Source organism: Pseudopodoces humilis, chromosome 12 (genome assembly GCF_049639895.1).
Source record: "Pseudopodoces humilis isolate 2021_Gansu_Grassland_sample_001 chromosome 12, ASM4963989v1, whole genome shotgun sequence".
NCBI classification, from domain to species: Eukaryota; Metazoa; Chordata; class Aves; order Passeriformes; family Paridae; genus Pseudopodoces; species Pseudopodoces humilis.
The window spans coordinates 11318646-11338016 of record NC_142211.1 but is presented as its reverse complement, the minus strand read 5'-3'; the positions used below and the strand labels follow the sequence as shown (position 1 = coordinate 11338016).

Genomic DNA, 19371 nt, shown 5'->3' with positions numbered 1-19371 from the left:
TTTCTTTACAAATTTAAAACATTCCATCTGGGGGTTTCTAATCCTTTAATATCTTGTGGGTTTTCCCGGAACCCTTTTAATGCTTCTGTTCTTTTAAAAGGGTTAGCATCATTCTCTTTACACTAAAATAATTTCTCTATTTCATTAAAGGTACAATTAGTATTGTTTTGCATGCTCCAATATTCATTTGGGCTTTGCAGCCACGACCAGGTAGTGCTTGAATTTGTGGAACATACTCTTTTGCATGGGGTTTTACTTACTCTTTTAAAATATCTTGATTTCCCCTTTTCTAGCAATGCATTTATAACTCACAATTGTGTTTACTAATTGGTTTTGAAGTTCGTTTTACACTCTCAATTTTGTTTGTAAGGCCCCACATCACTTTTTTAGAAAAGCACATATATTTTTTTCTCTTGGGACAAGGCAAACCCAGCTGCGTTCCTCCTGGTGAAAGATTTCAGGCTACTCAAATTGATCATCTAGCCATGTCACATGAAGCTAATTTATATTGGTCATAACATAGAGAATTCACTTGAGTGGCAGCTGCAAATGCATATTTGGTGTGGCAGCCAATATGTACAAGCTGGTAGCATTTCGAACAGTCTCCATTAGCTTGTAGAGGTATGAAGCACATTAGTATCTACTATTTAAGAGGTCCAGTATGATTTATTCCTATACCTCTCCAACCTACTGGGTTGCTACCAGCAGCTGGGTAATGCATCTTCTCGGTAGCAAGAATAGAGATCAATCTGACCTTGCCCTCTTGTAATTTATCATGTGCTTTTACTTTTTCTGTTGTTGCTTTTCTCACCAGGTTTTAACCTTGTCTCAAGTTTTAGCTTTAATATAAAAATATTCATGTACCCAATTGTTTAAATCACACTCTATTTTTTCAATTTTTACCAGTTGTTGAGAAAAATTGTTTATCTCGAAATGAAAAAATCCTTACTATTTTTCACTTTCTAGTAAAAGATGCCTCATCTGAACTGCACTCTCAAGTGTTTGCTTGGTCTGCTTTCTTTCTGTTCCACACATTCACAACAGAGGAGGTTCCTTGGTTTCTTAGCCCATGTACAATGTCTATACCACAAATTTTCACATTTAAGACAGCAAAAACACACTCAAGGTTCACAATTACAGTTAGGAGATTGACAAATTACTTTTCTGGAATATCTTAAAAGATATTTAACCAGTTGTCATGATAAGCCAACTTTATCAAGTTTGTCTCTGGAGTTTTTACTGGAGGTCTCTTGGGGTGGAAGCAATTTTTCATATAGGTTCAGGTGGAGGTTGTATTGGTCTTTTAACTTGAGAGGCATGTGTCTTTTTTCAGCAGTCTACACAGCTGTTTCTGTAGTTAAAAGAGATAAATATGGCCTTTCCCATTTAGGGGTTTTCTTCATTCCACTTTTTACCAGTACTCAATTTCTTATTGGATTTTGTGAACAGCAAAGTCCAAAGGCAGGGTCTGTGCCAGGCTGAGTTTTCTGTTGAAGAGATCTCACAAGAGACAGTATCCAAGCCACATATTGTTTCAAATATGCATCACTTATCTTTACTCCCTTCCCCCCCAACTAGGCTGAGAATTACAAGGATAAGTAATTCTAAACATCACTTCAAAGGGAGATAAGTATCTCCTCTGGGTTTGGCTTTTATTCTTGCCAAAGCTTGTGGCAAGAGCCATACTGATGGTATCTTACTTTTTATCACTAGCTTTAAGAAGGTGTTTTCTCATTTCTCATTCATTCTTTCAACTTAGCCTGAACTTTGGGGGTGCCAGGGGGTGTGGAGGTTCCATTCTATCCTTAAAACAGTCATAACTCTGTGAAAAATGAGATTCACTTTTCTTAATAAATTATAAAAAAAAGTTTAATATAAACAAAAAGACAATTAGGAGACAAAGGAAATAAAGTAAAGGGTTAAAATGGCCGGGTGCCCTGGCGCGTTGCCAGGAACACCCTTTTTATCTCCTCCTGCTGTGAGGGTTTAATGCATATTCAAACTTTTCTAAGAAGCATTTTGCATGGTTACGCCCTGAACCCGCCTCTTCAGAGCATGCTTTGTATGGTTTTTATTTTTGCTGATCATCATTTTATTTGAATTTTATTTCCTTTCTTTGCAAGGGGTCAGTGCTGATAACAGTCTGGGCCCCTCGTCCTGCCACTGGTGACAGCTGGGCTTCATGTCCTTCCGCTGCCAACGGCCTGGTCCTGGCTGCTGATAACAGCCTGGTCTCCATTGTCCTTCTGCTGATAACAGCTTGGGCCCCACTGTCTTTGCCTTCTGGGGTTTCCTTGCTTTGTACCACGAAATTCCTTTAAGCTTAAAACTTGTTAGCAAGAGAAAAAGTACATACATAGCCAAAAAATATTTAACATATAATATTCATCCTAATACTTGCAAAAGCCAATATCACAATACAGATTTATAACAACTCCTTTAAGAATTTTTCTTGTAAAATGAGTTCTCCTGAATCTATTGTTTCCACAATCTTATATCTTGGAATTATTTGTTTTAAAAATGCTTTAATAACTGGTCTTGTAGTTGCTGAAATGCCTGGAAATGCTTCTGGCCACTCTGTTAACTGATATACTATTACTAGAAAAATTTTAATTTTGCCACTCAGGGCATTTCAGTAATATCCACCTTGCATCTCTGTAAGGGACATACAGCTCAAGGCTTTTTCCTTGGCAAGTGTTTTGTAATTCTATTACTGGTTTATCACAAATTAACCAGTCATCAATAGCTTACTTTGCCAGAGTAAAAAGATTCACAGCATCATACATTGTGAGGAAGGCTCTTGCCAGTCCTCGGTCTCAGCCACCATCAGAACTGTGACTGCACAGCTCTGCAGATAATGGGGACTCTGTGTTCTCCCGTTTTTGCATCGAGCCCACCCTAGGGTTAGGGAGGTGATTAACAAATTAATCAAGGAAAGATAATAAAATATTTCTCAAGGTTTTCTTATAGCCTCCACAGAGGAAGATGCATGATAAATATTTTGCATAGGGACACCACCATCTTTACAAGGCAGCAGTTGCAAAATCAGCTTCAGGATTAGACATTGCTAATTCTGGCTTTTTACAACAAAACACACAAAAAGACAGGGAGGTGTGGTCCCCTCCAAACAGGAGCCTTTCAGCTCTGCACAAAATCTTATGTAGACAAATGAATTAAATCCCCAAATTCTTTTACTACATTTTCTACAATTTTCTCAGAGAAAGATGTGTTCAAACTTCTAAGCTTACAGAAGAAACTACAATTTTCACAACTCTTTTGAACAATCAAAAAAATTATTTTGACAATTTTTCTCCCTCAGGGATAAAAATTAAGGTGGATCAAGAGGTCCTTGTTTTTTCCTAGGACACCTCCTCTCGATCCAGACCCACTTTAAAAGTTAAGAAAGGCTCCAGGTTGGTGGGTCTCTGGTACAATGAGAGTTTTTGACACCTTTAACAATCTATTTCTATTTTCTGGATTCCTCTTCTTGAGAGTCATTTTGGCAGACATTGCCATTTTCAGTGTCTCTGCCCCGCAGACAGCACACTGTCTCGGGTCTCCCCTGTTGGGGAGAGAACACCTTTGCCACTTCCTTGTGCCTGACCCCGTCTCCTCTGTCCCGGGGGACCCCTTGGGCCCTGCGGTTTTTCCCTCTTGGGCCAGAAGAATTCTGCCACTACCTTCACCTTTCCTCTTTGTGCTCACTCTATTTACCACACATTGTATACCAGATTCAATCTCTGTCTTGCCACATTGTCCAAGCAGCTCCTCCCACCTCCGGCGCTTCCGTTAGGCACGGCCGGCAGCACCACAGGCAGCCGGGGCGTCCTGCAGCCTCGCGGGGCCGGCGGCCACTGCTGCCCCTGACCGGCGCTGAGTCTCGGCAGCCCCACAGGACTCCAGCTGGTGCTCCCTGTCCCGCACCTCCGCACCTCGTCGCTTCAACTACATCTCTCCACACTCTTCACATAAACTTTCTGAGCTTCTCTCAACAGTTTTTGTAATCCTCTCTTGCCAATTTTCTAACTTTTCGAGTTTCTTTCATATGTTTCCCTATGATTTTGTTACAAATAGTGTTTTTAACAATGCTTATCGTATTGGAGAATTAGAGTCTACTCCTGAATACATCTGCAGGCTTTTCTGTAATCTCTCGAGCTAATCTCATTTTTCTTCTGACATTCTCTAAATACTTTGCTAATGTTCTACCCTCAGGGAACAGCTTCCCAGACTCTTGTCTGGGTTTTACTTTTTCTCTACCTTATTTTACTAAATGTTTCAGTTTGATTTCTTAATTACTTCTCCCCTCAGTGTCCAGGTCTTATTCAGTCATACGTACTGATTTTTAATTAGCTGGGACTCACTGTACTTGGTCAGTTCTGCTTCTGTTTTTACCAATCTCTTCTGCCAGTGGGGACCGTCCCATGCAGTTTCTGATTGGTAATATGCTCCCTTTTTTTTATTTTCTCTCTTTCTCTCTCCCCTGGACCCCCTGGTCCTAGGCTAAAAAGGGCTTACCTGCCTCCTGAGTTCCTGGGAGCGTATCTTTCCTTTTTAACCCCTCCGTGACCAATGTCCCAACTCCTCCCAAAGTTCGGATTTTATGTACGCAATAAGCCTCTTCAAAAATCGCTTCCCCCTTTCACCGACCTAACCCCTCACGGGATGTAGGAACTGCGGCTCGTCTGGGGTCCACTTTTGCTCCATGACTATGTCACGTCTCATTCATACACTCAGTCACACCTACTCAACCAGCAGTACTTACGGTCAATTTCCCGCATGGGTCTCTATGCACGTAGAATTACAAGTAGAATATACTGTGGATCCGAGGGCCCCTCTTTGGATCCTCTGTGGGCCCCTGGGAGCACCTAGCTCGTTTTTCTCTTTTGCTCATGGCTTTTACTTTAATTCAATATTCGAGTGCAACAGGGTTGTTGGTCTCCCACACCATCAGACAGCTTAAATAGCGGGGCGCCCCCCGATTGGAGAGGGAGAGTCACAAAACCCAAAGTTGCATCACGTCGGGGTCACCAATCTGTTATAAATGAGTAGCCAATTTGATTAATAAAAAGAATTTATTAAAAAAATACAATCGTGAAAAGCCACAAGCAAAATTCAGTTCGACGCTGTACCAGGCGAACAGCGTTGGGTGAGGCAGGGAGGGGCTTATTAGCACCGCTTCACTATGCTTCACAAACTGCAACTGTCCCAGGGTGCTTTTTATATGTTTTCAGGTTTTTTGCGAGTCTCTTGGAATACACTTCTTGCAGACAAATATTTATGCTGTTTTGGGTGTATATGTTGTAATCTGGTCAGGTTTCTTGGAAATACGCTTCTTGCAGACAAATATTCATGAGTTGCAATCTTATTGAATGGAGGTTTCTTGGAAATATGCTCCTTGCAGACGCATATTCATGTTGGCCTTGCTGCATATCACTATAATGTCAGGGAAGGTTTTCTGGAAATATGCTAGGATTCTTATCAGACAAGATTATAACTTTAGCACAAATGTATTTATGCTATGTATTACATTGATATCTGGGAAAAAATTACCCCCTTCAGTGATTAATTTCCAAACAGCTGAACTTAGATAGTCAATTTCAGTGGTATGGCACTAGTGTTCTTGAGCTTTTAAACCTTTAGGAAATTTCACATTTTATGGTTGTTTTCATATGTGGATTTTATTTATTCTAAGAATACCTCGTATACTTCTGTGAATATTTGAGACAAAGATTACCCTTCATTGTAGGGTGCATAGAGTTAACTTCAAAACTGATCTCTCTCCCAGTAATACAAAGCTTTTGAAGATGCAAGTGATAGTGAAATATCTCCAAACTCTGGGTCCTTGAATTGGATATAGTGTGATATTCCTATAATTTAGACCATTAGTCCAGGATCACAGTGTCAAATGTAATAATTCTGTATTTGGTTTTTTTTCTTTAGAATCATAGAATCATTAAGGTTGGAAAAGACCTCTAATACCACAAGTCCAACCTCCAACCTAGCACTAGCACCATGTTCACCATTAAACCATGTCCTCAAGTGCCATATCCACATGTTTTTTTCAACACTTTCAGGGATGGCGACTCAAACACTCCCTGGGCAGCCTATTCCAATGCTTGACAACCCTTTCAGTGTTTTGGGTTTTTTTCTCATAACTAATCTAAACTTCCCCTGGTGCAACTTGAGGCAATTTCCTCTTGTCACTTGTTACCTGGAAGAGACCAACATCCACCTCATACCACCACCTTTCGGGTAGTTGTAGAGAGCAATAAGGTTTCCCCTGAGCTTCCTTTTCTCCAGGCTAAACAACAGAATCACAGAATATGCTGAGTTGGAAGGGACCCACAAGAATCATCGAGTCCAATACTTGGCCCTGCACAGGACCATCCCAAAGAGTCACACCATGTGCCTGAGAGTATTGTCCAAAAGCTTCTTGAAATCTAGCTGGCTTGGTACTGTGACCACTTCCCTGGGGAGCTTTTTCCAGTGTTCAACCACCCTCTGGATGAAGAACCTTTTTCTAATATCCAACCTAAACCTCCCCTGACACCACTTGAGGCCATTCCACTGGGTATTGTCACTGGTCACCAGAGAGAAGAGATCAGTGTCTGCCCTTCCTCTTCTCCTCATGAGGAAGTTGTAGACTGCAATAAGGTCTCCCCTCAGTCTCCTCTTCTCCAGGCTGAACAGACCAAGTGATCTCGGCTGTTCCTCTTATGGCTTCCCCTCAAGACCAAGATGTGCTCCAGACACTTCACCAGCTTTGTTGCTCTTCTCTGGACATGCTTCAGCAGCTCAGTGACCTTTTTGAAGTGAGGGGTTCAGAACTGAATACAGTAATCGGGGTGTGGCCCCACCAGTGCCAACTACAAGGGAACAATCACTTTCCTAGTCCTGCTGGCCTCTCGATTTTCGATACAAGTCAGGATGTCATTTGCCTTCTTGGCCACCTTGGCACACTGCTGGGTCATGTTCAGCCAGCTGTCAACCAACAATCCCACATCCTTTTCTGCTGGACAGCTTTCCAGACACTCTTCCCCAAGCCTGTAGCACTACATTGGGTTGTCATGACCCAAGTGCAGGACTCGGCACTTCACCTTATTGAACTCCATATGGTCAGCCTCAGCTCATCGATCTAGCCAATTGTTACTAAAAAGAGTGTTTGGGATCGCTTAAAAAAACATCAGCAAGTGTATGAGCAAAAGCCAGATCCCTCTGAACAGTCTTCCTATTCACCAGCAAATCAACACTCTTGCCCAACTTTGTGTCATCTGTGAACTTGCTTAGGGTGCACTTGATCCCCTCATCCAGGTCGTCAGTGAACATGTTAAACAGAACTGTCCCCAATATTGAGCATTGGGGAATACCAGTCATGACTGACTGCCAGCCTGTTGTAACTCCATTCACCACCACTCTCTGGGCCCGGCCATCCACCCAGTTTTTTACCCAGTGAAGAGTTCACCTGTCCAAGCCATGGGAAGCAAATTTCTCCAGGAGAATGTTGTGGGAAATGGTGGCAAAGGCTTTACTGAAGTCTAGGTAGACAATATCTACAGCTTTTCTGACATCTACTAAGCAGGTCACTTTGTCATAGAAGGAGATCAAGTTTGTCAAGCAGGTCCTGCCTTTCATAAACCCATGCTGGCTGGGCCTGATCCCCTGTTTGTCCTGTATGTGTCACATGACAGCACTCAAGATGATCTGCTCCATGCCCTTCCCTGGCACTGAGGTCAGGCTGACAGGCCTGTTGTTCACCAGATCCCCCTTTCGACCCTTCTTATAGATAGGTGTCACATTTGCTAATTTCCAGTCACCTGGGACCTCCCTGGTTGACCAGGACTGATGGTAAATGATTGAAAGTGGCTTGGTAAGCACTTCAGCCAGCTCCCTCAGTACCCTTGGGTGAATTCCATCTACCCCTATCAACTTGTAGAGGTCTAAGTGGCACTGCAGGTCTCTGACCATTCCCTCCTGGATTATGGGGCCTTTATTCTGCTCCCCTTTATTATGCTCTGTCTTCCAGCTCAGGAAGCTGGGTACCCTGAGGACAACTGGTCTTACTAAAGATTGAGGCAAAGAAGACATTCAGTATCTTGGCCTTTTCCTCATCCTTTGTTACTATGTTTCCCCCCACATTCAAAGAAGGATGGTGATTCTCCTTGTCCCTGCTTTTGTTGCTGATGTATTTGTAGAAACACTTTTTGTTGTCTTTTACAGCAGTGGCCTGTCGCCCTGAAACTTAAAGCCTTCTGATAATGTTTTCATAGTTTTAGTTACTTTCCCATGAAAGTTCTATAAACATAAGTTGTTTATCACATTCCTTCTAAGAAACGTCTTTTGATAGACGTTTCGCATGACCAGTGTGCTTGGGAAGGTGGTAACTTAATTATACAATCCTTGGTCATTGTCGAGAATCTATAAATACTGGAGTTAGAGAATAAAGTTTGTTCTTTCCTGTTCTAACACTGAGAGGCGTTTGTGTGAATAATTTAGTGTCCTTTAGCAACAGTGGCCAGAGACAAAGCTCTCTGTTCTGCCATACCAGTTGTCTTCTGTGCTGGCTCATCTTTCAGCATGGGAACGGCCTGCTTCTGCTCCTTTAAGATTTCCTTCTTAAAGCACATCCAGCCTTCCTGGATTGTTTTGCCCTTCAGGACTGTCTCCCAAGGAACTCTCTCAACCAGTCTCCTAAATAGGCCAAAGTCTGCCCTCCAGAAGTCTAAGGTGGCAGTTAGGCTGACCTCTTTCCTTATTTCTCTGAAAATTGAAAACTATACTTTCTTGGTTGCTTTGCCCAAGACAGCCTCTGACTTTCACTCTGAGCAGTCCTTCTCTATTTACAAACAGCAGGTCCAGCAGGGCGTCTTCCCTGGTTGTCTCATTCACCAGCTCTGTCAGGAAGTTCTCTTCCATGCACTCCAAAAACCTCCTGGACTGTTTCCTCTCTGCTCTGTTGTATTTCCAGTTGACATCTGGTAAGTTGAAGTCTCCCATGAGAATAAGGTCCAGCAATCACAAGATTTCCCCCAGCTGCTTATAGAATATTTCATCTGCCTCTTCATCCTAGTTGGATGGTCTGTAACACTCCCACCAAGATATCTGCCTTGTTTGCCTTCTCCCTGATTCTTACTGTAGTGGGTTGACCCTGGCTGGATGCCAGACACCCACAAAAGCCACTCTATCACTCCCCTCTATAACCAGACAGGAGACACAAAATATAACAAAAGGATTCATTGGTTGAGAAAAGGTCTGGGGGAGATTGCTCACCAAATACTGTCACATGCAAAACAGACTCAAATTTAAGGTATTAATTAAATTTATAACTAACAAAATCAGAGCAAGACAATGAGAAGTAAAATAAGACCTTAAAAACACCTTCCCCACACCCCTCCCTGCTTCCCAAGCTCTACCTCCTCCCCCCAAGCAGCACAGGGAGACAGGGAATGAAGATTATACTCAGTTCATCACAAGTTGTTTCTGCTGCTGCTCAGGGAGAGGAGTCCTTCTCTTGCTCCAGTGTGGGGTCTCTCCCATAGGAAACAGTTCTCCGTGAACTTTTCCAGTGTGGGTCCATCCCACAGGCATCAGTCCTTCCCAAATTGCTGCAATGTGGGTCACTCTTCCACAGGGTGCAGTCATTCAGGCACATCTTTGGTGTGGATCCCCCACAGGGTCACAAGTCCTACCAGGAAATCTGTGCCAGTGTGGGCTCCTCCCTCCATGGGTCTGCAGGTCCCTGCCAGGAGCTACCAAAACGTGGCCATAAAAACCCAGTACACTTACCGATACACACTCAACTCTATAACTACCATCATGTGAGAGACTGAAATGGTAAAGGTTAATGACTCAATCCACCATTTGCAAAAGCAGCAGGGTGCTTTGCTGAGGGCAGGTTTGCACCCCCCAACCAAAGGGAAGGACGAGAGTTTTTGGGTATATGGTGGTAAAGCCTCTGATCTACAAAAAACAGCCCAGGTGCAGAGGGGGTGTACATTTACCACTGGAGGATGACCACTACAAACTGACCTTTGTTTAGATAAACTTGTTGAGCTCTGTGATTGTGTACTGGATAACCTGTGACTAATGTTGTTAACAAGCTGGGGTTTAAGCCAGATAAGGGAAAAGGCCCATAAGAAGCAGATGTTATGTGGTGGGATAATGCTTTTTATCATGCCAATGTCCTCCCTCTCGATAAGGCTCAGGTGGAAAACTCATATATATACATCAGTTATTCAGTGTCCCTCTAATCTGCCCCAAGGGATCTATTAACAAGAACCTCAGTTAGATTATTTTATAATATAAACTCTAAAGAAGTTCTTACTTCTGCCTTTAATGCTGAGTTAAGTATGCACTCTGTGATTATTTCAAAATATCTATTGCAAAAATAAGACCCCTTAAATGCTAAATTGAATTGAGAGAGACATAGTGCTTTAACAATGTACATCATGAGAACAATCCAGAGGAAAGAGAGAGCAAACTATACTGCTTGTCTCACTAACCTTTCTAATCTTGCTAATTCAAGGGGAAGAACAAGTATGGCAGGAAACATCAGAAATGGTACTTTCAGGATTTCTGTCTCTGTCTTTTTTTTTTTCAAGGAACTTTAAATGCAGTGTTTCTGCTCTCATTAAACTGCACTAATGCTTCAATTTCACGAACCTCATGTTTCACCTGAAATACTATGCCTAAATTCAGTGTTGCTAAGCTAAAGATGTGCTGAAAGGTGGTTTAGACAAAACTTGTTCAAACAATTGGCTCAGAAAGCTTCTGAAAGATTAAAATCCTTTGTAAAGCTACCTATATAGTTCCAAACATTTGGAGTGTTGCCTAAGGAGTAGGAAATATTTGGATTATTACTCAACTGAATATTGCTCTTAATAACTCTTCTTCCAATGTATTTTTAAAATTTTTTAGAACTCCTAAATTATATTGACTCATAGTTTTATGCTATAATAGGGAGTTCATTTCTCTAGACCTTCTTAGAAAACTTTTTTCTGCTCTATAATATGGTAAAATCCTCATCTAATTTATCCATTTGCTTATGCTGAAATTGTTATTAAAAATAAACTGCAACGTGCTTTCTCTTCTGTTTGATGTTGTTGAAACAAAGTTGAAAGAGAAAAGTTCACAAAAAGATTAAAAGTATTTTCATTCAGTTCCAGGTTCATTATAAAATATTGTAATCTGATCCTAGAATTCATTGAGTATATGCAGGTACTGAAGATTAAAACCTGTATTTATCCAAATTTAATCTGATCTGTTTTGCTTCACTTTTTAAGGTGTATTAGCTGTATTGGTGGTATTAGAATGTATTTTATTATACTAGCTTTTACTGAAAATATCTGTATATAGTGCATTGTTTTTCTAGATATTCTGATATTAAAAAGGGAAAGAAAATCAGGTGAACTTTAAATAACACTTTTTTTTTCCTTTTAACAGTAATGGTACAGCATTTATAGCTCCATTGTCTACAACAGCCACTTGTATAGACACCCAACAAGGGATGGTTTATACACATTTCAGATTATTTCAATCTTCAGTTAAATAATCTAGTTACATCAATATATAATTTTAGATTAAATCTAATTAGCAATTTTTATTTTATATAGAAATATAAAATATATATGTTTTAAATATGTATGCACACACCCATGCACGGTTTGTATACCAGTACTTCTTGTTTCTGTACATTTCTGAACAAATAATTTGCAAGCTAATTGCTTCCTATTGTTTCTTCAAATGAGTTTTAAACCTTGACTATTGTTCCTCTGGTACTGTACACCATTACTGTGTATATAATGGCTAGATTTCAGAAAGAGGTGAAATATGGAAAAGCTAAGTTTCTCTAAATGGATATTTAAATTTATTTTCACAAATTCTTATTGCTTTCTGTAGCAATGCATCTGAATAGCTTGGGCCATAGTGTGCACCAGCCAAACTGTCTGTAGAGTTTTTTATCAGACCCTCTGGAATTTCTCAAGGTTGGTGAGACATATGGTGTTCTAAAAATAAGAAAGAAGAGGCTGAAAAGCAAGAAAACAAGACCACAAGAGACAGAAAACAGAGGGTGGTTGAACACCTGGACTGTAACCAATCCTGTGCCCTGAGGAGTGTGTGCAGAGCATGTGGACAAGATAGGGGCACCAATGAAAAGATGCATGTTCAAGTGAACAGTAGTTTTAGAATGGATAAATAACTGTATAATGTAAACAATAAATGGCTTTCTGCGAAATCACATTGATTCTTTGGCCAGAGGTCCTGAGAGCTCCCACACTTTCAGACTGAATGTCTAAAAAGTTAGTTCTTCCAAATATAGCACAGATCTTTCAAAAACCTACAAATTGCCAAATAGTTGTTTAAACTAGAAATACCAGAAACTAGTGTTTAATTTTGTTTGTCTCTCTACTACTTTTTATTTCTAGGAATATTCCTCTGCATTGTTCTAATATTCTTAGTAGTTAGCAAATGTGATTCATGGAAAAAGTGGCAGTGTTAGTAGATGGAAATGAAAGTTTGAGCAGAGTACTTGTACTATACCTCAAAGCATATGCTTGTATATTCAGTTGTTCAGTAAGGCACAAACATAAGGTACACTTTTTTCCACTGCTGGTTTAGAGGCATTCCTCTGGTTTTTACCCTTTTGTCAAAATTAACAGCAGGTTCCAAAGCTGCTGTTGGGAAGGAAAAAAGGGAAAGGGATAAGGCCACTGATGATTGACAAATTGTAGAGGATATGATTACAGCAATCACATTTCTTAAGGAAACCAGGCTAAAAGGATGAGCTGACCTGCTGTTTTAGCTGTGTGCAACATTGAAATAAATGGATTAATTAGAAGAAATGTTTGCTGTCCAGAAACATTAGTCTGAAATAATTGATCTGTAATGCTTCAAAATTTTAGGTGATAACAGGTATCTAATTTAAATCTTGGAAAATACTTTAAAGCATTGCACTCCCAAATCTCCCTAATCTAGAGAAATGTGATTACTAAATGTTTCAGGAATCTGAATTTAGGTGTAGTGAATCAGCAATGAATTTTGCAAATCTTCTATAAACTAACGACTTCACAAATTTGTAGTTTACATATTGCGATAGGCTCTGTGGGGGGTTTTACCTTTTATGTGTTAAGATTTTTACCTACATTTTTAAATGTATCTGTAGAGAAGGAATTCTGATATGTGAGTGTGAAGCATTTTGTTTTATTTTCAAACAAATGGAAGTAGTTGGATTTTGCTTTATGTTGGGTGAATGTAGTACAGTTTGTTATGCTTTCAGGCAGGGTTTTTAAAGTACTAGGCATTCTTTCCTATACTAACTGGTGGGGTATTGGGGTTTTTTATTAAGTCTTTTCAATGAGTATCTGTGGATGATTGATCTGATGCAGAACTTGCACTGAGAATATGAGGAAAAGTATGAGCCTTAATATTTGGCTGTCTTCTTACCTAACTATCCTCTGTTTACTGAATGCATCCAGAATAACAGAATATGAAGAGACTTGTAATTGAACATGAAAGAAAAAATATTTTGTTTCACTTCATTGTTTATTTTAACCAAGTCTCAAATCAGACTATATTTTCTGATTTGTTTTTCAGAGTGATATAACTGAAAGTGCTTCTCCTATATTTGAGGAAGAACAAATTGATGATTGGATGGTACATTAATAAGTAGCTGTTGTATTACAAGAATAAGAAGATATTTGGGGAGTTGGGAAGAACTGGATTTTCACCCTAGTCTAGCAGCTTTGCTGCTCACTTAAACACAGATGAATGAAGACCCCATTTGGAAAATCACCAGGTCAGCGGTCCAGAGCTGATGCAGGTGAGGTGCCACTGAATTTGAGGATTGTTTTTTAGTGGGTAAGAGTATCCTTATAAATTTTTCTTATGTACTCATGGCTTTATGAAACTGTTACTGTTTGGTTTTGATTGGTCGGGTTGATGGTTGTTGGGGTTTTTTTAAGATAAGAATTATTGGAACTGTGGAATTGAAAGGATATACATAAAATTAAGATGTACAGAATTACACTTATGAAGTGATATGCAGAAAGAAAACTCTATAACCCACAGAGTAGTTATAAGAGTAGGTATGTATTTATTCAGCACTGAGGTGCATGGGAGATAGTTCCTCCAAAAACATGCACACCTTAGAGACTTACCCCCTCTTTTTATTCTCTACAAACTAGGGTTACACAATATGCCTAATACATATTCATTTCCTAACCCTGCCTGTCCCCGCTTCATATTAAAATTAGCTCCACGCCTCTTTGTGACTGCACACTACTCCTTGTTGGTCACTGGTGGTTGTCTGGGTGTATTTGGGATGAAGTCAGCAATTTTCCTCTCAGTTGAACTTTTCACCTTGTCTCCTTGAGCATGCTCCTTTTAGTCCTTTGACCATCTTTCAGGGTTTGATACCATTTTTCCCAGCTTAGGGCTCTAAAGAATCCCCTTATCCTGTGGTGCCTCTGTCCTTGCACCCTGTTTGCACATTCTAGCTCTTTATCTTATCTTGTAGTCTTGCTCTCTTCCTGCTCTTGTGGGAGCAGTAAGCATTTCATACGGTTTTGTCAGCCCCCCTCTTTTAGTCAAAGCATTTCTTGATGCTTGATTCCTAAATCTTAATTTCTCTGTTTCAGAAGTTGTACTGGTTTTGACTGGGATTGAGTTAAATTTCTTTGTAGTAGCTGGCATGGTGCTATGTTTTGGATTTGTGATGAAAACAGTGTTTATGACACACTCATGTTACTGCTGAACAGTGCTTACACATTTTCAAGGCCTTCTCTCTTTCTCATGCTGCAAGGGAAAGACAAACATAGGTGGTGATGGAATTATTTGCTGCATGTTTCCTAATTTCAGGTGTAGATTAGGAAAGTGTACCAGGTAGTCATTATTAGGAGACTGCAAAACCAACCTGTCTTAGTTTAAGACAATTTTATGGGGTGCAGACTTAGAAATGTTATCTCCCCCTAGTTGTAACCACTCCCCTTTCAACAATAAGGAGAGACAAATATGAAGAGATAAGTGAAGAAATAAGTTTACTAAAAAAAAGCATCAATAGCCAAGAAAACAGCAATAGCCATTAGATATAAAGGTGCTGAGCTACATGGCCCTCTCCTCGAGAACAAAGAAAACAATATGGCCACCACCTGGACAGCCTAGTGGCCTAGAAGACAAAGACAAGACAGTTGAGAAGTTCCCTTTTCCAAAGATGGCAGCTGCCATGGCAGCCCATGTGGCCCAGAAGACAAAGATAAGATGGCAGAGAAGCCCTTTTCTCCAGATGAGGCAGCCAAAAGAGAAATTAAAGCAAAACAACACAGCAACCAAGCCTCTGTGGTTCCAGAACTACCACCCCACCCCCAAACAGGAGCAGAGAAAAAGAAAATCTGGAAAAAAATATTTTTGTTCAAAAGACTCCAATGCTGCCGAAACACTGGAAGAAACTTCCTGGTAGTTGCAGACCCACATCCCCCTCAGTGGCTTGAAAATCATGCAGAGTGGCTCCAATGCTGCTGAAATGCTGCTTCTTGTGAGTCAGAACGAGACAGGGGCTGTCTTGCTCTTTTCTTGATGAAAGACCTTGCAATGTGATATAAAGTTATAGTGAGTTTGTTGTATTTTATTAAAATAAATTTAAAAAAAAAACAACTGGGAGGAAAAAAGCTATCAGATGCACAACTAGGTCAAGTAACAAGAAGCTGGAATTAGAAATCCAAATCACTAGTAAAGACTTAGAAGTGGTAGCTTCTTTAAGAAAGCTAGTTTTCCTCTGTCCTGCCTGTCTGCCTACAAAGGTGCAAGGAGCACAGTTGCCTGTCTCAAACACTGTCAAGGTGTCCTGGTTCCAGCCAGGACAGAGTTAATTTTTTTCAGTAGCCAGGAGGGGGCATGACTCGGGTCTGGAGGTTATTCTATATCACCTCATGTCATTGCTGGGGTCAGGGGAAAGGGCTCATTTACAGGGAGAAGGGGCTCCTTCCAGAAGAAAAAATATGTCAGAGGGAGCCTTCCAGTATTGTCTGTTATTGTGGAATTTTTCCATGTGAATAATTTATTTTCTTGTACACTCTGTTATTAATATTGTTTCTGTTACTGTTAATTTTCTTATTGCTCTTTCCAGTAAATTCTTCTTATCTCAACCCGTGAACTTTGCCTTTTGTGCCTCCAACTCTCCAGCCATCCACAGTGGGGAGGAGGAGGTGAAAACAGGGGAGCAAGAAAAAACAGTGTGTGGTTTGGAGAGTCAGTGGGGGCACTGAATTGGGGAGCACCATTCCTAAACCACGATACAAGGCCACAGAAGGAACTTGACATAAGATAAGCCACCACAGCGGGAACTTGAGATAGGCACAGAAGGGAGGAATTTGCAACAGGAAGACACTAATTCCAGGCCTGGTGAGGCAAGATCTGGTTAACACATCCTGGTTAATGCATCCGGACAATAATTCCCACTGTGGAAAAGGGAGCAACTACTCATACACATACATATCACCCCAAGTTATGGGAACGGCATCTGTGACCACTTTGTGATACTTGGAACTTGGACTGTTTAAAGGTGGTACCCTCAGAAGAATGACTCCAGGACCCCCACCACTGAGAAGCTTGGGGTGAAGAAGGACCAATGGGATGCCGCTGTATTCATTTGTGGTGACTGTCTTCTGCTTGATGTATCTCTCTCCCTCTCCACCCTTTACTCTTTTCTATTTCTTTCTATCTCTCTACCTCACATTTATTGTAAAATAAAATCCGTATTGCATATGGTCTCATTTGCTACTCGATCAGAGGCATCTCTCACTAAACAGATCTTACCAAAACAAAAGGCTTTTATTCGCTGTAAAGTAGGTTTAAAGAGGAGAAAAACGTATTTGAATGAAGTATCCAGGTTTTTAAAGTTTACCTCTACTGGAAAACAGAATTAATAGTTCCATCTTAAGAAATAGAGGATAACACCCAAAACTGAGAAACAAAGGATGTCACACTATATTGGGAACGATGAGGTAGTAATGACACAGACTCTCTTGTGAGTTGAACAGGAGAGCAAGGTTTATTACCCCAGATCTTCTTTTATAGACAGATACGTGAAGGTCTGGAAAGGTAAAACCCTTATTGATCAGTGAATTAACACATCACCATCATTGGTCAGTGGGGTACACCACTCCTCAACCTTCTTTTGCAAAAAAACAAGAAACTGACAAACAACACCTGCAAGGCTGTCTTCTATCTCTAAGGATTATTTTGATTCCTCCTTATGATTTCCCAGGCCACTTTCTCAAGCTAGTCTGAAAAAGTTATGTGACTTGCTTTTCCACAGACACTAGGCTCCCTGCTTGCTGCTTGCATTTAGCATCCATAAAAGGAAAGCCAAATTTGTTTCTTATTTTTTCTCAACAGTAAAGCATGTGTCTTCAGTCTCAGTAATTTTATTAAAATATAGAGCAGCCTCCCAGGATATAGTTTCAGTAGATCAATCAGTTCCTTAGTGCTTGGCATTGTGCTTGTGCTTCTAATTAGAGCATGTTTCTCCTCAATATAGGTGAATCCTGATTTTTTTTTTATTAACATAATCCAGTTTAATTGACTCTGAGGTAAGTTGTGATTACCCTGGTGTCCTGCTTATTAGTATTGTCATTGCTGTTAGTTTTTCTTATTTCATTGCAGGTTACAGTAAATTGTTCTTATCTCAAGCCGTAATCTTTACTGTTTTGTGCCTCCCATTTTCTCCATCCTTGCCATGGGGGGGGGGAGGGAAGTGAGCCAGTGGCACATGGTCTGGGGTGTTTTTGGTGAGAACACTAAATTGGGGAACATCATTTCTAAACCATGACATCTTGTGTTTACATTTATATTTCAACTTTTTGAGCCTAGTGATCACTTGTTTTATGCTGTACAAATGTAATACATGGTCCTTTACAGTCCTTCCTAACTGTTACCAGTACTCTCCTTGGGAATTATGAAGAGATCCCACTCCCAGATTCAACTACTTTAAGATACAACAAAATATTTTGGGGGAGTCAGGAATTAATTTTACCACTTCTGGTCCAGTTTCCCAAACTCTTAGAGTTGACATTGGGCAGGCAATATTAGGTGTGAATAAACACATCTCTGAAATTTTCAGGTCCCTCAAAGTAATTCTGAAAGGTGTCAAGATTAATTCTCATGTGTCTGTATGGTGTTTCCACAGCAGATACTGAAATATAATTTTAAAATGTCCAGCTTTTGCTGCCTGTCATAAAGATGGGATATTCTGAGAAATAAGCAGCTGTGGTGTGTTTTGAAGAGTCCATCTAATTGTGATAGACTGAATGGAAGGAACCATCTGATATGACAATTAAAAACTTTGCTAGTAGCTTTCTACTATCCCTCTTCCTTTTTCTCTCCTTCTACATGCCTCAGTTGAAATGTGTGTACTTCTTTTACAGTCCATACCGTCAAAGAATGTTTATTTTATTTCAGTGTTGTCTCACCCTTTTTATTTCTCTGTAAGGTAGAAGCATTCAGAAACATGGCTCCTAGTTTTCCTACTGAATTTAACAGTATTTTAAGGATACATTAGGCGGAATTAATCCAGGCTTGAAAAGCAAAAGCCAATTGGCAATTAAATGCTTAATTCTTTTGTTATTGACTTTTTATTATTGGAAATACTTAGGTTTTTAGTCATGAGAGATTGAGCCATATATATTTTCTTCTTCCTCAGATCTATCCAAGTTTGACTCTCTGATGCTTATTATAGAGAAGCGTAAAACAAATCAAATCACTTTGTGTGTTTGTCTTTTGGGTTTTTTTGGGGTTTGTCCTGGGGTGACTTTATGATACTGGTATCCCAAATCGCCTGGTTTATGTTATATATTAAGTTCTACACCTTTAAGATTAGCTTTGAGAGCTAGGGAAGTTGAAACTGCTGGAGGCTGATGGGAGTTTTTTCTCCTGGCCAATAACTAGCCATTTCTGAGAACTGACAGTGGTTTTGACCATTGAAAAGTGAGATCAACCTGTGAACACCACCTTAAGATGTAAGTCTGGGAATTTCTTGCTCTTTTTGGTTTCTGGCTTCTGAAGAGGTAACAGGCTCTGGCTCAGCCTCTTCCCCCCCACAGGCAGGACAAGGGCGCGGAGTGAGGGGGGGGGGAGTGCCGAGGCGACGGAAAGCCAGGAACACCGCGACTTCTCTAGAGACACAGCCCTGAGAAGGGCTGGGCCGAAGCGCGTGAGCAGCTTCGAGCAGTCGAGTGATTCCAGCTCAGCTCAGCAACAGTAGAGTGATTTCAGCTCAGCTCAGCGGTGGCGGCGGGCAGGCAACACAGGAAGCAGGGACGAGAAAGCTGGTCCAGCGTTCCACCAAGGCACAAACCTTTATTTAGGCAGAGCTTTGGCGAA

The 19371-nt window shown here is 40.5% G+C and overlaps 1 protein-coding gene across 7 annotated transcripts in view; it reads left to right on the top strand.

The window, feature by feature from the left end:
* LOC148183369 (spindlin-Z-like) overlaps positions 1-19371 on the top strand; it is a 162349-nt gene that overhangs the window by 104552 nt on the left and 38426 nt on the right. For 5 of the 7 annotated variants that reach the window (XM_088061543.1, XM_088061542.1, XM_088061540.1 and 2 more), the window contains one exon: positions 13591-13816. The exons of 1 other annotated variant lie outside the window; for it this stretch is intronic. In XM_088061543.1, coding sequence (XP_087917669.1) covers positions 13765-13816 — 52 coding nt within the window. In that variant the 5' untranslated portion in view covers positions 13591-13764. Of the gene's footprint in view, positions 1-13590; positions 13855-19371 lie in introns of all 7 variants that reach the window. One more of the 7 variants, XM_088061545.1, reaches the window with a different exon arrangement.